Source organism: Myxine glutinosa, unplaced genomic scaffold, assembly GCF_964187855.1.
Source record: "Myxine glutinosa unplaced genomic scaffold, kmMyxGlut1.1 SCAFFOLD_806, whole genome shotgun sequence".
NCBI classification, from domain to species: Eukaryota; Metazoa; Chordata; class Myxini; order Myxiniformes; family Myxinidae; genus Myxine; species Myxine glutinosa.
Window position 1 is genome coordinate 140,996 of NW_027616901.1, and position 22,108 is coordinate 163,103.

General features: G+C 38.8%; 1 protein-coding gene across 6 annotated transcripts in view; it reads right to left on the bottom strand.

Moving 5' to 3' along the window:
* Window positions 1–22,108, bottom strand: part of LOC137416111 (protein ENL-like) — a 66,036-nt gene that overhangs the window by 35,420 nt on the left and 8,508 nt on the right. For all 6 annotated transcript variants that reach the window (XM_078768979.1, XM_078768976.1, XM_078768977.1 and 3 more), the window contains one exon: window positions 20,913–20,979. In XM_078768979.1, the coding sequence (XP_078625105.1) occupies window positions 20,913–20,979 (67 nt within the window). The remainder of the gene's footprint in view (window positions 1–20,912; window positions 20,980–22,108) is intronic.

Consider the following 22,108-nt stretch of genomic DNA (forward strand, 5'->3'; position numbering starts at 1 on the left):
GATTGATCATCCTCTCTAATTAATCTGTTAACAATGTGCAAAACCACTTTCATTTGTTGTTTCGAAAAAACATATTGATCTTGATCCGTTGAGTATAACCCACAGGTATTATTCGATTGAGTATAATTCATTTGTTGAAATCGAACCAATCATCTACAACCTGTTGTTCAGTCATGGGCAAAAATATTGGCACCTTTGCCCTTTTTTCAAAGAACTCACAATTTTCTCAAAAAATAAGTTGAAATTGACAAAAGTATTTGGTCTCCACAATTCTTTATTTCACTGTTAATATTACAAAACCTTTGTTTTTGATTCAGAACTTAATATATCCTTTTAAATCAGAAAATAAAAATAAATGGCATTGACAAAAGTATTGACACCCTTGACTTAATATTTGGTATCACAGCCTTTGGAAAAAATAACTGCAGTCAAGCACTTCCCATAACCATGAAAGAGCTTCCGACACCTCTCTACTGGCAGTTTGGCCCACTCTTTTTGTTGCAAACTGCTCCAGTTCTCACAGATTTGAAGGGTGCCTTCTCCCAACTGCTGTTTTCACATCTCCCCACAGGTGTACAATGGGATTTCGATTTCAATGGATTCAGTGCCACTTCAGAACAGTCTAGCAGTTTGTCTTGAACCATTCCTGGGTGCTGTTTGAAGTGTGTTTGGGGTCATTGTCCTGCTGCAAGACCCATGACCTTCGACGGAGACCCAGCTTTCTGACACTGGGTGAACATTGTGCTCCAAAATGCCTTGGTAATCTCCTGATTTCATGATGCCATGCACACATTCAAGGTACCCAGTGCCAGAAGCAGCACAACAACCCAAAAACATCACTAAACCTCCTCCATGTTTGACTGTAGAGAAGGTGTTCTTTTCATTGAAGGCTTCATTTTGTTTTCTGTAAACATAGAGATGATGTGCTTTACCGAAAAGCTTTAATTTTGTCGCATCTGTCCACAGGACATTCTCCCAGAAGGATTTTGGCTCGTTCAAGTGTGTTTTTGGGTTGTTCAAGCTTGTGTGCTTGTTCAAGTTACATCTCTCAGAAGAGGGGTCCCCCTGGGTATCCTACCATAGAACCCCCTTTCATTGAGATGGCGACGGATGGTGTGCGTTGAAACTGTCGTACCTTGTGTCTGAAGGTCAGCTTCAATCTGTTTGGCAGTTGATCGAGATGCTTTCTCCACCATTCGAATGATCTTTCGCTGCAATCTTCGATCAAGTTTTCTCTTGGACCTACCTCCAGGGAGGTTGGCGACAGTGCCATGGGCGTTAAACTCCCTCATAACATTGCGTACGGTGGATACAGGAACATCAAGGTCTCTGGAGATGGACTTGTAGCCTTTAGATTGTCCATGCTTTGCTACGATATTGTGTCTGACCTCCTCAGACAATTCTCTGGCTTTCTTTCTTTTCTCCATGCTCATTGCGGTGCACACAGTGACACAAAACCAAAGAATGACTCCTTTCTCTATCCAAACTGGTTGATTGAGTGATTTAACACACCACAGGTGAGTTCAATTCCAAAGTAAAGGAGAATCACCTGCTTGAAATCTAATTATTTCAACAACTTCTAAAAGGTGCCAACAATATTGTCCAGACCATATTAGGATTTCTAATTGGAATAAGCTAAGATTTAGTAATTGTTTCAGCTTTTTTTGTTTTGTTCCACTGCAAACCAAAGAAATACATATGTGGATACCAAAATATATTCTTTTATTTCAACAATTTTCTGGAAGGAATGGTGCATTATTTGAAAAAAGTGCAAGGGTGCCAATATTTTTAGCCATGACAGCATATCTGTAACTGGACATTAATGTCAATTAGCATGTATTGCTATGCTGTATGTTTGGTGGATTTTTAAAATTCAATCCATACTTTTATGCAGTTCTTTAATCAAGAACAGTTTTCAATGCTTACATAATTGTTTGTTGCTTATCTTCTATCCCACCCTCCTCTTTCGACCTATTACTCTCTTTGACTTTTCAAGTAATGTCTAAAGAAGTCAAAAGCTTCATTTTTATTTTACAGTATCCATAAGTAAAATTATGAGTGTGTAGTAGACAACCAGACAACATTCATCTGGGTTTATCATTCCACTCCTGTGTGCATTCATCCAATTACATTACACACACATTTGTCCCAAGTTAATAAATAGATGATCTAGGTATTACATGTGATTATCTCCAAGGTTTCTTTTAACAGACAATATCTAGCGATTATGTGCAATTAATTGCATCGTTAAGGATAAAAAAAAGGGGACAAATTTACAAATGCAAATCCCACATTTACACTTCCTCAATTTGGATAAATTCTTCCCATGGGCTAACCCTTACTCATACTGCCAAGTTGTCCGAGGTCACGACAACTTTACCTTGTCAAGGAACAGAAATAGCACAACAATAAAATACTTAATGAACCATGTCCGATGATCCATCCATCTGAACAAACCCTCCCACACTCCCCCAGAGTAACATTATCTAGACTCTGTTCCAGTTATCGCCACACACTCAAAACATAAACAACACAAACTCGACCTAACTCAGGACCCGTGCTACCCACACTGTCACTTTGAACTTGACACTGTACACTGAATTACAACTTGCTCTCAACTCGCACAATATGTACAACTACTTAACATTTCTTCTCCACCCAATCTCTGGAGGAAAATGATCAGAGTGGCTATGAAGGACGGCACTTGCGATTTCCAGGGAGGATGCCTGGGGCTACTGATGATGATGATGATGATGATGATGATGATGATGATGATGAAAGAACAGAAATCCACTGAGGATGATTAGTCCACAGAAAGGCTACTTTAGTTGGGACTGCACTGCTTCACCTTTCAAATTTATTTTAAAACATTCCTTTCCTTAAATTGAAATATATAGGAAGCAGTACAATAGATTTTCCACAAATATTGAAAAGAAAAACACACACACACACACACACACACACACACACACACACACCAATAGAATAGAGGTGACAGAGGAGGAAAAAAGCAATGCACTGCAAGTGGAGACGTGGGGTGGGCAGCAAGCAGAGTAACGAACGACAGGAATAGAGGAAGGGGAGCAAGGACACATAAATCCGGCATAAAAACAACAGTGAAGGAAGGAGATGTGCAAATACATTATAGGAACAGTTAAACACCAACAACAACAACAACATGCATTTTAAAGGCCATTTTCCCTGCGAGAGCAGGAGTTAGCCTTGCGGTCCCCATTACAATCTTCTCCATTTTGCCCTATTTTCTGCATCTCTCCTTGTTAATCCCCTTGCCCGCATTTCTTCTTCCACCATCTTTAGCCAAGTCTTTCTCGGTCTTCCCCGTCTTCTACTTCCTTCTACATTCATTTCCATCACTCTTCTCAACCAGTCACTTTCATCCTTCCTCAACACATGACCAAACCATCTCAACCTGTTCCTCTTCACAGCATCAATCACAGGCTCTATTCCCATCATCTTTCGCAATTCATCATTTGTCTTCCTCTCTCTCAACGATACTCGGCACATCCGTCGAACCATTCGCATTTCCACCCTTTCCAACCTTCGTTGCTGCTCTACGTTCATTACCCATGTCTCGCTCCCATAAATCATAACACTTCTCACACATGCAGCATACACCTTTCCCTTCAGCTTCAACGACACTCCCCTCATCATCAGCACGCCACTCAATTCCCGAAACTTCTTCCATGCACATCTCACTCGAGCAACCGTTGCCGAGTCTGATCCACCTTCTCCATTCAGCATGTCTCCGAGGTAGCAAAATGTTTTCACACCTTCCAGCTTCATGCCATCTCCAAGATCCAACTCAACATTTCCTCCATCTGCAGCTCCCTCTGTGCACACCTTACATTTGAATGTAGCTGCCACACTGGTTAATGACCCTCTCAGACCACTACATTTTTGATGAACCCACTCAGCGCACATTGTACACTGAATGGAGTTCACTCCGACACCCTTCCTACACACAGCACAGGGCCACTCCCCAGTTCTTTCCACCTCACCACATGCTTTACCACTTGCCATCACCTTCGTCTTTCCGATATTCACCTTCAGACCTTTTGTCTCCATACATTCCTTCCACGTGTTCATCTTTTCCTTCAGTCCATCCATACTTTCCGCAATCAACACCAGATCATCTGCATACAACAACTCCCACGGTAAACCCTCCTTTACGTTCTGAGCCAGCACCTCCATCACAGCTACAAATAGTAGTGGACTTAGTACCGACCCCTGATGCACTCCCACCTTCACCTCAAACTCACCACTGTTCCCGTCCTTCGTCCTTACAGCTGTGCGCTCTTTTGTACATTGCCATCACGACTCTGATCAACCATTCCTCCACTCCTAACTTCCTCAATGCCCATGTCAATACTTTGCGTGGAACCCGATTGAATGCTTTCTCCAGATCAACAAACCCAAGAAACAACTTCTTCCTCTTCTCCATGTACTTCTCCTGCAACTGCCTCACAATGAAAAGCGTGTCTGTCGTTCCTCTTCCTGGCATAAATCCAAACTGCATTTCGTCGATCTTCACTTTCTTCCTTATCCTCCTCTCCAACACCCTTTCCAATACCTTCATTCCATGCTCCAATAACTTTATCGCTCGGTACGAGCCATACTCCAGAGGGTCACCTTTCCCCTTGTATAGAGGGACGAGGGTACTCAGTTCCCAATCCACTGGAATGCAGCCTTCTTTCACCACCAGATTACAGATCTCTGTCATTCTCTTCACACCCCAACTTCCTGCTGCCTTCAACATATCTCCCACAACTCCCGTCGGCCCTCCCGCTTTTCTACCCTTCATTGCTTTTATCGCTTCCTCAACTTCCTTCTCAGTTATCTTCTCTGCCGGTCCTAAAACTGGGTTACTCTCTATGTTGCCATCCCATTCATTCTCTGTATTCAACAGCATTTCCAGATATCTTTTCCATCTTCCTTTAATTCCATCTGGGTCGACAACGATTTGTCCCACTTCATCCTTCAAGCAGCTCACCCCCATCACATCACACCTCTCTTTCGCTATCTGCTTTGCAATCCTGAATACTGCTTTCTGACCCTCTTCCGAATCCAAGCGTTCTCCGAACATTTTCCTACATGCCTCCTGCGCCTTTGCTACCTCTTTCTTTGCAGCCTAGCTAGCTGCCCTATAACTTTCATGCTCTGCTGTTTCTGCTCCCATACCCTTCGCCTTCTGCCACTCCTTGAACTTCTTCCTCTTCTCGTCAATCCTCTTTCCAACTTCATCATCCCACCACCATGTTTCCGAGTGCCTCGGTGGTCCTTTTGTCCATCCACATACCTCACCAACGGCTCCCAACAGACTAGCTTTCATTGACATCCAACCACTTTCAAGCTCAACCACATCATCCTCTACCCTACTCAGCCTCTCTTTTAATGCCTCCCTTACTGTCACCTCTTTCAACCTCCACACCTTCATTCTCGGTTGGTACTTCACCCGCCGAGCTCTCCTCGCACCTTTCACCCTTATGTCGCAGACAACCAAGTGGTGCTGCGAAACAGCCTCCTCCCCCGGGATCACCTTTGTGTCCCGGAGGTGCCCCCTATCTCGCCTACGCACCATCAGGTAGTCAACGGTTGTCGTCGACCCACCTGACGTGTATGTAACAAGCTTATTATCCTCTTTCTGGAACTGAGTATTACAAATCAACAAATCAGCTCCATCAGCAAACTCCAAAATCCTTTCACCTTCTCCATTTCTCCCACCATATCCGTAACCCCCATGAACTCCCTCAAAACCATCCATACTCCTTCCCACATGTCCATTTAGGTCTCCTCCTACCACAACAACTTCCTCATCTTTCACGTTTTCCATCAGCTTCTCTATCGCACACCAGAACCTGTCCTTCTCTTCATCGCTCCGACCAACCTGCGGAGCATATCCCGAGATGACGTTCACCAAGAGCTTTCCAATCATCATTTTCACCATCATCAACCTATCACTCACTCTAGTCACACTCACCACACTGTCTACAAACTCCTCAGAAAACAGGACACCAACACCATTCACGCCCTCCGGGCACCCTTGCCACATAAACTTGTATTTCTGTCCCTGCCTACCCTTCACCATTCTCACACCACTTCCCTTCCATCTCGTCTCTTGCACACAACATATGTCCACTCTTCTTCTGACCAATACTTCCACCACTTCTCCTGATCTCCCTGTCATTGTCCCTAACCTCAAAAACCGATCTCCACTTCGGGCTGTACCCTGCCCATATGTAGATGTAATTGTCATGGTTCTCTTTTTGAGGCAATGTTTTTATGGCCGGATGCCCTTCCTGATGCCAACCCTCTTGGTCATCTCTTACGACCCGCAGGGATACGGTGTACCTATTCTAATCAAGGGTACACACTGGGAAACGTTTATATAACCACCTTTAGAGGCCATTTTTTCCCCGCAAAGCGGGGGTTGGCCTTTTTCGGGAACCGTGGTTGTTGTTGTTTTTCGGTCCCCTTTTTGAAGCAATGTTTTACGGCCGGATGCCCTTCCTGACGCCAACCCTTTTTGCCGCCCTTAATGACAAACAGGGAATTACCAGTGAACTGGTACTCAAATTAGCCGACCTCGGAAGGATGACAGGCTGAGTCAACCCCCCTGGCGTTAATTCAGCGATCGACCGGGATTCGAACCCAGGATCCTAGGATCCTAAGCCGGCACCCTAGCCGCTAGCCCAACACTAGCCCAACACTGGGAAACGTTTAAAACATGGAAATTCTGGGGGGGGGGAGGGGGGGGCGGCGTCAGCATCACGGCTGCGGTTTAAACATATTTAAATAATATCCAAACAAAACCATGAAAAATAATCTGGGAAAAGTCTCCAAAGTGAGGACGTGGATCTGAGAAAGAAGGAGCAGAGGTGGAAGAAAATCGAGATATAGGGGGCGGGGCACAAGTCGAGACGAGGAGGAGAGCGAACAGGCACGTGTCCGGGAGGAGAGAAAGAATTAATAAAGAATTTTTTTGTTTGTTTATTTGTTTGTTTTGTTTTTAAAACGTTGGACAAAGAGTAAGATGTTCGTGAGAGGTAGGGGGGAGAAAAGAAAATCAAAGAAACAAGCAAATACTATGAAGGAAAGAATTCACATTCACAAAATACCTACGGGGGGAAGGGGTTGGGGGGGGGGGGGGAGGGAGCCCGGAGAGACCAGGCCGCGCACGAGGTGCGAACAAAAAAACGACCAACCACACACAAATTTGCAATAATCACAAAACCAAAACCAAACAGAAACACACAATAACACATACACAACAAAACAACCAGTGGAAACCTGACAAAGACACGAATGGGAAAATACTCAAACTTTGATGTCGTGGAGAGATCGAAGCAAGCCCACAAGGAGGAGTCTTTTTTTTTTTTTTTTTTTTTTTTTTAAACGATTCATATAAACATCCGTTGAATCATATCACACGCAAATCATCAAAATCTAAACAGTATCTTGAGAATTTCAATAAAAGCCACATCACTGTTCATATCGGTAAATATTATTCCATCGTGTTTCAAATCGTGATCGATACACTATGATCGTGATGATCGTGATCGTGAATCGTGATCGATAATCGTGTTCACAATCGCTATGTCGTATGTACTCCCGATACGTGTACCAAATTCCCGATACGTGTAACTGTACCAAATCAACAGTTAAAATAATTTTGAGCCGATAGCTGTTACGGCCTTGGCAAGATCGATGGAGACAGCGATCTGTTAGCGAATGATGGAGACATGTTGCTTTCCCGTGTGCAGCCGTTTGTGCGTCGTCACAATGAGAACAATGGACGTTATGCGAACGCGAATGTTAGGCAGGAGTCCAAACCTGAGAATGCTGGAGACCAAAGCTGAAATTGTGAAAACTAAATAGCCTATTTTACTCCCAGGGGTCCCAGGATTACCCACCCAAAATATCTTTGCGATCGGTTCAGCAGTTTTTACGGGTACCTTCGAACAGACGGACGGACATTTGGTTAATTGTAGTAAGATTCTCAGTCATAAAAGATAGAGGAGAGAAGATGCGAGTGGAGTCTGGCCAGATCACGTGAGCGATGACATCATAAATTTATATTCCCGAATATAATTGTTGCAGAGATCATGCTCAATAAATTTCAAACTGACCAGACTAAGCGTTGTCCCTGTCGAATTATGACGTCATAATTATGGCACCAATGATGTCATCGTTAACAACACCAATTCCCCATATGGAGTTATTTACAATGAGCCACATTTCAATTTTTTCCATAGAGCAGTTTTGGAGATATAGAGGTGCAACGTTTTTCGGTTTTTCCAAGATGGCGCCTGTAACACATGACCTATGACGTCATGATTATCATTAAAATATTCTAAAGAAGGAGGCGCTCCTATGGTGAAAATTTCGTGTCCATCAGACCAACAGTTGCTGGAAAAAAATGAATAATGATCGGATGTATAAGTGTTGTATGTGTCGAATTATGACGTCATAACGAAGGCCCCAATGACATCATCATTAACATATCGTATTCCCCAAGGGGAGTCGGTGACAATTAGCCAGGTCTCAATTTTTTCCATGGAGCGGTTTCGGAGATATAGAGGTGCAACCTTTTTTCGATTTTTCCAAGATGGCGCCTGTACCACGTGACCCATGACGTCATAATATTCATTAAAATATTCTACAGGAGGCCCTCCTGTGGTGAAAATTTCATGTCAATCGGACCAACGGTTGCCAAGAAAATGAATTTTTAAAATGCAGACACGGCACACACACGTTCGGATGTAACTGAATGCTGAACCCCGCTTTTCACTTCGTGAGCGCAGGGTAATGAACGTTAGTTAGTACAGTATAATTGGCCTATACGAACTGTGTTGCTGGAAGACCGATGACGCGAATGCTTTCGACATGATTTTAACAATCACTTTGATTGTGTATCACACTGAATGAAAAACGAAAAAGTGGAGAATGCAGATTGTGATATATGATATATTTTAACCTCCAGTAACTTTGTAGTCACGACGAAGGGATTAGTGTTATGATTAGATTTACTCTAATATTAACGTTACGTTATTATTATGACCAAAATAATACTACTGTATTAAGAAACCTGGGATAATTTGTCTGAAGTGGCCTGAAAGCACAAAGGCTAAGGCCTTTACGTACTTTGTCGTTGGAAGACCCATAACACCGATGCTTTCGATATTTGATGGTCATTTTAACAATCGGTTTGTTTGTGTTTCACACTGAATAAAAAACGTAATGGTAGAGCATCACTTTCACTTTCAATAACATGATAGCATTTACTACCATGATTGTTTGATCACTTTTAATAACATGATAGCGTTTATTAACATGATTGTTTGATCACTTTTAATAACATGATAGCGTTTATTAACATGATTGTTTGATCACTTTTAATAAAATGAGAGCGTTTACTTCCATGATTGTTTGATCACTTTTAATAACATGATAGCATTTATTACCATGATTGTTTGATCACTTTTAATAACATGATAGCATTTACTACCATGATTGTTTGATCACTTTTAATAACATGATAGCGTTTATTAACATGATTGTTTGATCACTTTTAATAACATGATAGCGTTTATTAACATGATTGTTTGATCACTTTTAATAACATGATAGCGTTTATTAACATGATTGTTTGATCACTTTTAATAACATGATAGCGTTTATTAACATGATTGTTTGATCACTTTTAATAACATGATCGCGTTTACTTCCATGATTGTTTGATCACTTTTAATAACATGATAGCATTTACTACCATGATTGTTTAATCACTTTTAATAACATGATAGCGTTTATTAACATGATTGTTTGATCACTTTTAATAACATGATAGCGTTTATTAACATGATTGTTTGATCACTTTTAATAACATGATCGCGTTTACTTCCATGATTGTTTGATCACTTTTAATAACATGATAGCATTTACTACCATGATTGTTTGATCACTTTTAATAACATGATAGCGTTTATTAACATGATTGTTTGATCACTTTTAATAACATGATAGCGTTTATTAACATGATTGTTTGATCACTTTTAATAACATGATAGCGTTTATTAACATGATTGTTTGATCACTTTTAATAACATGATCGCGTTTACTTCCATGATTGTTTGATCACTTTTAATAACATGATAGCATTTACTACCATGATTGTTTGATCACTTTTAATAACATGATAGCGTTTATTAACATGATTGTTTGATCACTTTTAATAACATGATAGCGTTTATTAACATGATTGTTTGATCACTTTTAATAACATGATAGCGTTTATTAACATGATTGTTTGATCACTTTTAATAAAATGATAGCGTTTACTTCCATGATTGTTTGATCACTTTTAATAACATGATAGCGTTTATTAACATGATTGTTTGATCACTTTTAATAACATGATGGCGTTTATTAACATGATTGTTTGATCACTTTTAATAAAACTAGGGCATGCCCGTACGTGGGTGCCCGTTCCTTGCCAAAAAAAAAAAAAAACGCTACCCGTACGCTCTACCCCGCCCGTACGCCCGTAAACAAAAAAAACAACGCTCTTCGCTTCCGCCCTTCGCTCTGACTGAATTGGGAGAAATAATGCGCATAAGAAATCGAGAAATTATTATTTTCTCCAGAAGAAATCGAATTACGAACCGTAATGGCGCACGCGCTCGGCTCGGCTCGCTCTCACATCTGCCACGCCTACGCAACAACGCGTTCTGTGATTGGCTGCCGGAAGTGCAGTCTTCACTGTCCGGAAGGTCGCAAATCGCAGTTACGATGAATCGCAAATTAGTTTTAATTAGTTTTAAAACATAGTTTAACGGCAACATAGTTTTCCAACGTGAAATAAATGAATACGCTCTCAAATGTGCCGTCCGAGGCAGAGTCTGTTCGCCACGTTCGGCACACGTGATAGCTCGCTGCTCTCTGATTGGTTGAATCGTTTTTTGGACATAGCTCGGTAACTACTTCTCCGATTAATATGAAACCTTGAAAAGGCACATCCTCGGGTCCCCAGCAATATACCTGGCAAGTTTCAAGTATATCGGACCCGTGGTTGTCGAGAAACAGCGGTCACAGACATACAGACATACAAACATACAAACATACAAACATACAAACATACAAACATACACACAGAGATTACTGGAATTATAGATAGATGATAGCGTTTACTTCCATGATTGTTTGATCACTTTTAATAACATGATAGCGTTTACTACCATGATTGTTTGATCACTTTTAATAACATGATAGCATTTATTACCACGATTGTTTGATCACTTTTAATAACATGATAGCATTTGCAACCATGATTGTTTGATCACTTTTAATAACATGATAGCATTTACTACCATGATTGTTTGATCACTTTTAATAACATGATAGCATTTGCAACCATGATTGTATGATCACTTTTAATAACATGATAGCATTTACTACCATGATTGTTTGATCACTTTTAATAACATGATAGCGTTTATTAACATGATTGTTTGATCACTTTTAATAACATGATCGCGTTTACTACCATGATTGTTTGATCACTTTTAGTAGCATGATAGCGTTTCCTTCCATGATTGTTTGATCACTTTTAATAACATGATAGCATTTACTACCATGATTGTTTGATCACTTTTAATAACATGATAGCATTTATTACCACGATTGTTTGATCACTTTTAATAACATGATAGCATTTGCAACCATGATTGTATGATCACTTTTAATAACATGATAGCGTTTACTACCATGATTGTTTTATCACTTTTAATAACATGATAGCATTTACTACCATGATTGTTTGATCACTTTTAATAACATGATAGCATTTATTACCATGATTGTTTGATCACTTTTAATAACATGATAGCGTTTATTAACATGATTGTTTGATCACTTTTAATAACATGATAGCGTTTACTACCATGATTGTTTGATCACTTTTAATAACATGATAGCGTTTACTTCCATGATTGTTTGATCACTTTTAATAACATGATCGCATTTATTACCATGATTGTTTGATCACTTTTAATAACATGATAGCGTTTATTACCATGATTGTTTGATCACTTTTAATAACATGATAGCGTTTACTTCCATGATTGTTTGATCACTTTTAATAACATGATAGCATTTATTACCATGATTGTTTGATCACTTTTAATAACATGATAGCGTTTACTACCATGATTGTTTGATCACTTTTAATAACATGATAGCGTTTACTTCCATGATTGTTTGATCACTTTTAATAACATGATAGCATTTATTACCATGATTGTTTGATCACTTTTAATAACATGATAGCGTTTACTACCATGATTGTTTGATCACTTTTAATAACATGATAGCGTTTACTTCCATGATTGTTTGATCACTTTTACTAACATGATAGCATTTATTACCACGATTGTTTGATCACTTTTAATAACATGATAGCATTTGCAACCATGATTGTATGATCACTTTTAATAACATGATAGCGTTTACTACCATGATTGTTTGATCACTTTTAATAACATGATAGCATTTACTACCATGATTGTTTGATCACTTTTAATAACATGATAGCGTTTACTACCATGATTGTTTGATCACTTTTAGTAACATGATAGCGTTTACTACCATGATTGTTTGATCACTTTTAATAACATGACAGCATTTACTACCATGATTGTTTGATCACTTTTAATAACATGATAGCATTTACTACCATAATTGTTTGATCACTTTTCATAACATGATAGCATTTACTCTCATGATTGTTTGATCACTTTTAATAACATGATAGCATTTATTACCATAATTGTTTGATCACTTTTAATAACATGATAGCATTTACTACCATAATTGTTGGATCACTTTTAATAACATGATAGCATTTACTATCATGATTGTTTGATCACTTTTAATAACATGATCGCATTTACTATCATGATTGTTTGATCACTTTAAATAACATGATAGCATTTACTATCATGATTGTTTGATCACTTTTAATAACATGATCGCATTTACTCTCATGATTGTTTGATCACTTTTAATAACATGATCGCATTTACTATCATGATTGTTTGATCACTTTTAATAACATGATAGCATTTACTATCATGATTGTTTGATCACTTTTTTTTTACTTTTTTTTTTTTTTGTATAGAAGATCGAGGCTCGTGAAAGAGCGAACATTTAGCACACAGAAAGACAAACCGACACATTACCGACAAACCGACACATAAAACAAATAACATCGGGAGCGGTAGACAAGATGGGGAGAGAGGGGAAAGGACACAAACACAACATTTGAGAGCAGTAACCGAGAGACATGGAGACATCGAGAGATCTGTGGGAGGGAGAGGGCTTTGGGGGGGAGGCATGGGAAAGGGGGTGGGAGAGGCATAAAACATATGGACACTGCCAGGACTACCAGGAAAGAAGTTGGAATTACAAACAAGGTGGATCTGGGGTGAATTAGTGGGGGTAGAAAAGATCAAGGTTTTGGATGGGGGAAGATAAGAGATGGTGGTGAACAGCTGTTTTAAAGACCTGGAGGGAGGAGTGGGATTGAAGGGAGTGTGGGAGTTTGTTCCAGAGGCGGGAGAAAAGAGGCATGAAGGAGTGAAGGTGAGCAGAGAGCCGAGATTTCGGCAGTTTAACCATCAGAGGCTTGCTGGCAGATCTTGTGCGACCTGTAGGAATATTTGGGGGACAGAGCACAGAGAGAGCTGGGGGAGCAAGGCCGGAGAGGAGTCGGTAGAAGACAGAAAGACCACCTACCTGCCTGCGGTGAGTGAGTGAAAGGCCCTCAGAGATAGCTTCATCGCGGGAGATTCCAATGATTCTGAAAGCTTTGGTTTCAACAGCATGAAGCCGAGCTAGGTGTGAGGCAGGAGCACCAGCCCATAGGGGAGAACAGTATTCCATTGAGCTGCGGATGAAAGCCTTGTATGTGGTGAGGAGCTCAGGTGTGCCTAGGAAGGATTTCGCACGACGGAGGATGCCCAGTCGGCGACTGGCTTTGCAGGCCAGCTTGGAAATGTGGTTTTCCCAAGAAAGATCATGGCATATAGTGAGACCCAAAAGCTTGAGCGACAGAACTTCTTGGAGAGGATTGTTGAGAAAGTAGATGGGAGGGTTGTCCAGTCGATCTTTTCGGAGAGACATAGTAAGAGTGTGAGATTTGTCAGGATTGAAAGACATGTTCCACTTGTTTGACCAGTCTGTGATTTTGTCCAGGTCTTCAGAGAGTGAGGAGGCTGCAGACTGCCGATCTGAGGGAAGAGGAATGGAGCGGCAGAGAGTGGAGTCATCAGCAAAGAGATAGAGAGGATTTTCCAGAGAGTCGGAGAGATCATTGATAAAAACCACCGTTTAGAGGCCATTTTTCCCCGCAAAGCGGGGGTTGGCCTTTTCGGGGACCGTGGTAGTTGTTGTTTTTTGGTCCCCTTTTTGAAGCAATGTTTTACGGTAAGATCATTGATAAAGACCAGAAAAAGCACAGGGCCCAGCACACTGCCTTGGGGAACTCCAGCCTGAACAGGAAGGGGAGATGAGAGAAATCCATTCAGGGCCACACGTTGACTACGACCAGAGAGGAAGTCCGCAAGCCATGCATGGAGATTTCCATGGATACCATAGGAGTAGAGTTTGGTGAGCAGAGCTGGGTGCCAGACCGTATCGAAGGCACGTGATATGTCAAGGGAGACAGCTCTGATTTCCTGTTTGGCATTGAGGACCTCCATCCATTGTTGAGACAGGAGAAGCAGCATGTCCAGAGTAGAATGACCTGGTCTGAATCCAAATTGATGATCAGAGATCAAGCCATTGGAGAAGAGGAAAGATTTCATATCCGAAGCAATGATGGATTCCATGACTTTGCTGATAATTGGGAGCAGGCTGATTGGTCTGTAGTTAAAAGGATCTGTTTTTGCACCTTTTTTGTGTAAAGCGGTAATGTTTGCTGATTTCCACGATGCTGGCAGATGACCTTGAGCAAAAGATAGGGTGAAAAGAACAGAGAGAGGGTGAGATAGAGCGGCAGAGCAGGATTTTAGGACCCGTGGGCTGATGCCGTCTGGTCCAGTTGCAGAATCAGAGTCGAGGTTAGACAAAAACTCCTCCACCTTGTCAGGAGAGAAGGACACAGAGTCCAGGAGCAGTTGGGTTCGACTGGGAAAGGTGGGAACAGAGAGAGATGGGTTTGGGACGAAAGATTTTGAAGCAAACACAGAGTTGAGGCATTCGGCTTTGTCACGTGCAATGTCAACTGTGTGGCCATTTGAGGTAAGGGAGGGGATGGAGGGGGAACAAACACCAGAAACGGATTTGACCAGACGCCACCAGGATTTGGAGGAAGGAGACAGGTTTGAGAGTTCGTTCTTGAGTGAGGAGAGATAGTGCTTCCTGGCACTCCTGAGGGTAGACACACACTTGTTCCGAGCTTGGTGGAAGGAACTGAGATTGCCTTCAGTTAGATTAGCCTTCCAAGAGGCAAAGGCAAGTTGTTTCAGGGCAACTGCCTCACCACAAGTTTCGGTGTACCATGGACGGGAGGAAGGGTAAGACAACTGAAGACGAGATGGGATAAATCTGTGCATGAGAGAGATCAGTTTGCTTTGGAAGAATTCCCAGGAAGAATTGATGTCAGAGGCAGTGGAGATGGGAGACCAATCCAGACGATTGATGGCTGCTTGAAGCCCGTCCCAGTCGGCCTGAGTGAAATGCCAGACTCTTCGACGCTGAGGAGGCTCTCTGAGAATGGCCAGAGAGATGTCCACTTTGACAAGCACATGATCAGAAGAACCGATTGGAGCAGCAGAAGAGCAGCAGACATTAGCAGGGAAGTTTGTCATAACCAAGTCTAGAAGAGAAGAAACTCCATTGGCTGAGATCCGGGTCGGGAAATTGACAGATTGTGTCAATCCCAGTGAGTCACAGAAGTCCTTTGCTGAGGTGCCATGACTGGTGAGAGAGGAACCCACACCCAACCAGGTGGCATGATGACAGTTGAAGTCACCACATATGAGGAAGAGAGAGTTGGGATGAGTGGATAGAAGTTGGTCCATGTTGTCAGAGAGTGAAATGTAACATTATTATTGTAAAATATAATTGTTTTAATAACATGATAGCATTTACTACCATAATTGTTTGATCACTTTTAATAACAGGATAGCATTTACGATCATGATTGTTTGATCACTTTTAATAACATGATAGCATTTACTATCATGATTGTTTGATCACTTTTAATAACATGATAGCATTTACTATCATGATTGTTTGATCACTTTTAATAACATGATAGCATTTACTACCATAATTGTTTGATCACTTTTAATAACATGATAGCATTTACTATCATGATTGTTTGATCACTTTTAATAACATGATAGCATTTACTATCATGATTGTTTGATCACTTTTAATAACATGATAGCATTTACTACCATAATTGTTTGATCACTTTTAATAACATGATAGCATTTAATATCATGATTGTTTGATCACTTTTAATAACATGATAGCATTTACTATCATGATTGTTTGATCACTTTTAATAACATGATAGCATTTACTATCATGATTGTTTGATCACTTTTAATAACATGATAGCATTTACTACCATGATTGTTTGATCACTTTTGATAACAAGATCACGTTTACTACCATGATTGTTTGATCACTTTTAATAACATGATAGCATTTACTATCATGATTGTTTGATCACTTTTAATAACATGATAGCATTTACTACCATGATTGTTTGATCACTTTTAATAACATGATAGCATTTATTACCATGATTGTTTGATCACTTTTAATAACATGATAGCATTTACTATCATGATTGTTTGATCACTTTTAATAACATGATAGCATTTACTATCATGATTGTTTGATCACTTTTAATAACATGATAGCATTTACTACCATGATTGTTTGATCACTTTTGATAACAAGATCACGTTTACCACCATGATTGTTTGAACACTTTTAATAACATGATAGCATTTACTACCATGATTGTTTGAACACTTTTAATAACATGATAGCATTTACTACCATGATTGTTTGATCACTTTTAATAACATGATAGCAATTACTATCATGATTGTTTGATCACTTTTAATAACATGATAGCAATTACTATCATGATTGTTTGATCACTTTTAATAACATGATAGCATTTACTATCATGATTGTTTGTGATAACCTTTAATAACATGATAGCATTTACTACCATGATTGTTTGATCACTTTTGATAACATGATAGCATTTACTATCATGATTGTTTGATCACTTTTAATAACATGATAGCATTTACTACCATGATTGTTTGATCACTTTTAATAACATGATAGCATTTACTACCATGATTGTTTGATCACTTTTAATAACATGATAGCATTTATTACCATGATTGTTTGATCACTTTTAATAACATGATAGCGTTTATTAACATGATTGTTTGATCACTTTTAGTAACATGATAGCATTTACTACCATGATTGTTTGATCACTTTTGATAACATGATCGCGTTTACTACCATAATTGTTTGATCACTTTTAATAACATGATTGCATTTACTATCATGATTGTTTGATCACTTTTAATAACATGATAGCATTTACTACCATGATTGTTTGATCACTTTTAATAACATGATCGCATTTACTATCATGATTGTTTGATCACTTTTAATAACATGATAGCATTTACTACCATGATTGTTTGATCACTTTTAATAACATGATAGCATTTACTACCATAATTGTTTGATCACTTTTAATAACATGATTGCATTTACTATCATGATTGTTTGATCACTTTTAATAACATGATCGCATTTACTATCATGATTGTTTGATCACTTTTAATAACATGATAGCATTTACTACCATGATTGTTTGATCACTTTTAATAACATGATCGCATTTACTACCATGATTGTTTGATCACTTTTAATAACATGATCGCATTTACTATCATGATTGTTTGATCACTTTTTATAACATGATAGCATTTACTACCATGATTGTTTGATCACTTTTAATGACATGATAGCATTTACTACCATAATTGTTTGATCACTTTTAATAACATGATAGCATTTACTATCATGATTGTTTGATCACTTTTAATAACATGATTGCATTTACTACCATGATTGTTTGATCACTTTTAATAACATGATATCATTTACTATCATGACTGTTTGATCACTTTTAATAACATGATAGCATTTACTACCATGATTGTTTGATCACTTTTAATAACATGATAGCATTTACGACCATGATTGTTTGATCACTTTTAATAACATGATAGCATTTATGACCATGATTGTTTGATCACTTTTAGTGACATGATAGCATTTACGACCATGATTGTTTGATCACTTTTAATAACGTGATAGCATTTACTACCATGATTGTTTGATCACTTTTAATAACATGATAGCATTTACGACCATGATTGTTTGATCACTTTTAATAACATGATAGCATTTACGACCATGATTGTTTGATCACTTTTAATAACATGATAGCATTTACGACCATGATTGTTTGATCACTTTTAATAACATGATAGCATTTACTATCATGACTGTTTGATCACTTTTAATAACATGATAGCATTTACGACCATGATTATTTGATCACTTTTAATAACATGATAACATTTACTACCATAATTGTTTGATCACTTTTAATAACATGATAGCATTTACTACCATGATTGTTTGATCACTTTTAATAACATGATAGCATTTATTACCATGATTGTTTGATCACTTTTAATAACATGATAGCATTTACGACCATGATTGTTTGATCACTTTTAATAACATGATAGCATTTATTACCATGATTGTTTGATCACTTTTAAGAACATGATGGCATTTACTACCATGATTGTTTGATCACTTTTAATCACATGATAGCATTTACGACCATGATTGTTTGATCACTTTTAATAACATGATAGCATTTATTACCATGATTGTTTGATCACTTTTAAGAACATGATGGCATTTACTACCATGATTGTTTGATCACTTTTAATAACATGATAGCTTTTACGACCATGATTGTTTGATCACTTTTAATAACATGATAGCATTTACTGCCATGATTGTTTGATCACTTTTAATAACATGATAGCATTTATGACCATGATTGTTTGATCACTTTTAATAACATGATAGCATTTACTATCATGACTGTTTGATCACTTTTAATAACATGATAGCATTTACTACCATGATTGTTTGATCACTTTTAATAACATGATCGCATTTATTACCATGATTATTTGATCACTTTTAATAACATGATAGCATTTACTACCATGATTGTTTGATCACTTTTAATAACATGATCGCATTTATGACCATGATTATTTGATCACTTTTAATAACATGATAGCGTTTACTACCATGATTGTTTGATCACTTTTAACAACATGACAGCATTTACGACTATGATTGTTTGATCACTTTTAATAACATGATCGCATTTACTATCATGACTGTTTGATCACTTTTAATAACATGATAGCATTTACTATCATGATTGTTTAATCACTTTCAATAACATGATAGCATTTACTATCATGATTGTTTAATCACTTTCAATTACATGATAGCATTTACTACCATGATTGTTTGATCACTTTTGATAACACGATAGCATTTACTACCATGATTGTTTGATAACATGATAACATTTACTGCCATGATTGTTTAATCACTTTCAATAACATGATAACATTTACTATCATGATTGTTTAATCACTTTCAATAACATGATAACATTTACTATCATGATTGTTTGATCACTTTTGATGGCATTATAGCATTTACTGCCATGATTGTTTAATCACTTTCAATAACATGATAGCAGTTTACACAAAATGAAAGTCCATTGCAACATTTTGGTAGATTTGATAGGACCGAGGAAACCCGGGCTGTGACCAAATTAACTCTTTCCCACTTTCCAATTGAAGTAAGATTGCTACGGAAAACGTAACTCAAAAGCACATTAATTATCAAACACAAACCCAAGCAATCTGCCAATCTCCAGTATTCCGATTCCACTGGGATTTCAATCACAGCCTTGTCTTTGTGTAATGTCGCTGATTATCTCCCACTACAATTAATGTGGTGAAGATCAATCACCACAATGCAAAGCAATCTTTTGTGTTTTCATTGACAATGTCCCTCGTACATGTATGCTGTCCTTTGTGTGCTCAGCAATCTTGTTCATGTGTTACTTTTCCCACGTCTGTTTGTTCCTAGTATGTTTACCTTCCACCACCCATCATTTATATCTATTGTAGATTTCCACTTGTGTATTGAATAGGTAATATGAACAAACATGTCACATGATTGTATTTCATATTGAGATTACCATTTCCTTCCTCAAAGTGACGTGCTAATTTCGAGTCGATCAACGTAACATTACCCGGAATGCCATTTTCATGTCCAGGTTGCTCGAGTAAACCAATAAGAAATTCCATAATTTTGTAGCGATCCGGCATGCTTCCATACGGGTGATGGATGCAAAACATCGAGGGACGTTAGGACATGGCACTCCAGTTTACAATGCTGTGCATACACATGTGAGATCTTGCTCCTGTTTCACATCATCATTGAATATTGAGCAGGACATGTCCCACAATCTTAAAGACGAGGCCACTGATAAAATGGCAACCACCGGTTCTATTTCTTGTGATCAGGAAAGATCAGCGACGTGGCTTGGGTGAGCCGGCAAAGGCGTCATTTACTTTTATTCTTTTTTAACACGAATACGGAGAAAGAAGGAAGAAAGCGTTTGAGGGGAAAAGGGGGCAAACAGGCAGTTCAGGACTCACCATGTCCTCTTGGTTTCGTGGAAGTAAAGCTGCTGCTGCTGGAACTTGAGGGACTTGTTTGCTCCGACTTTGCATGTAAAGGGTGGAGAAAATAAACAATGCCATCATTCTGCTGTTCCCCATCGAAGTACGATTAATTAGACAGTGTGCACATCATTCAGTCTTGGCTGCACATTTTCACAAACAAATCAATTATATGCAACAACATGATATTATTTTACAGTCATAAGCAAAATAGAGATAACAGGACAAATCATTATCATTCATAAATGCATAATGATTTGACCAGATTGGCTAACGGATGCAAAATAGCTCAGCATCCATCTTAAACCAAATCAGGTTAATTCAAGTGACTGGGTGTTCCTGTACTCCTGCAGGAGAGTTCATTCAATTTATATGTGAGAAGGTCTTGCCAAAAATGTTTTAATTATCATCCTGCCAATGTTCACCAAACTGAACTTTGTACCAACAAATGGGTTAGGGGAGATGGGGAGACTTTCTAAGGGTTTGTGGGGTGATAAAAAAAAGAGAACTGGTGATAAAGCAGTGATTTTAAAAGGAAAAACTGAAAATAATATAAGTGCCCAATGCCCATGCATTTATAACATATGCACCAGCAGGTTGAGGGGTGGGATAGGAGGGGTAAAATAAGAGAGTTAGAAATGAGAACAGAAGGAAATGAAGGATGGCATGAGAGAGGAAAGGCAGTAGGCAAGTGTGGGAGCAGTGGGGACAGAAGGGAAGAGGTTTGAGAGGCGACAAGAGTTACGGTGTAGGAAAATATAAAGGGCACGTATGGAGGACATGGATTTAGGGGGAAGGTGGTAGGGTGTGGGGGAGGTAGAGAGACCACCCAAATATTTGCTATACTTGAGTAAGTAATAAATAAATGGTTTGTAAACAAACTTCAGGAAACACCATCCACAGGTTTTCTAAAAAAGGCCAATGTGACAAATCGAAAATAGAAAAATGCATCAGAACACCAATAGCATGGCAACGGCTTTCAAATTAAAAACCGAAATGAAAAGAAACACTTTTGACCTGGCGAGAGCCTCGTCTCTGCTGTTGGTTAGGAAAATTTGGGGTCCTTGTTGTTGGATAAGCTAACAGATTAGCATGAAGCAGCTAGAGCGATAAAAAGCAGTGATGAGCTTACACATGGAAATTAAAGAAAAGGGAATATTCAAGAGTCCCCC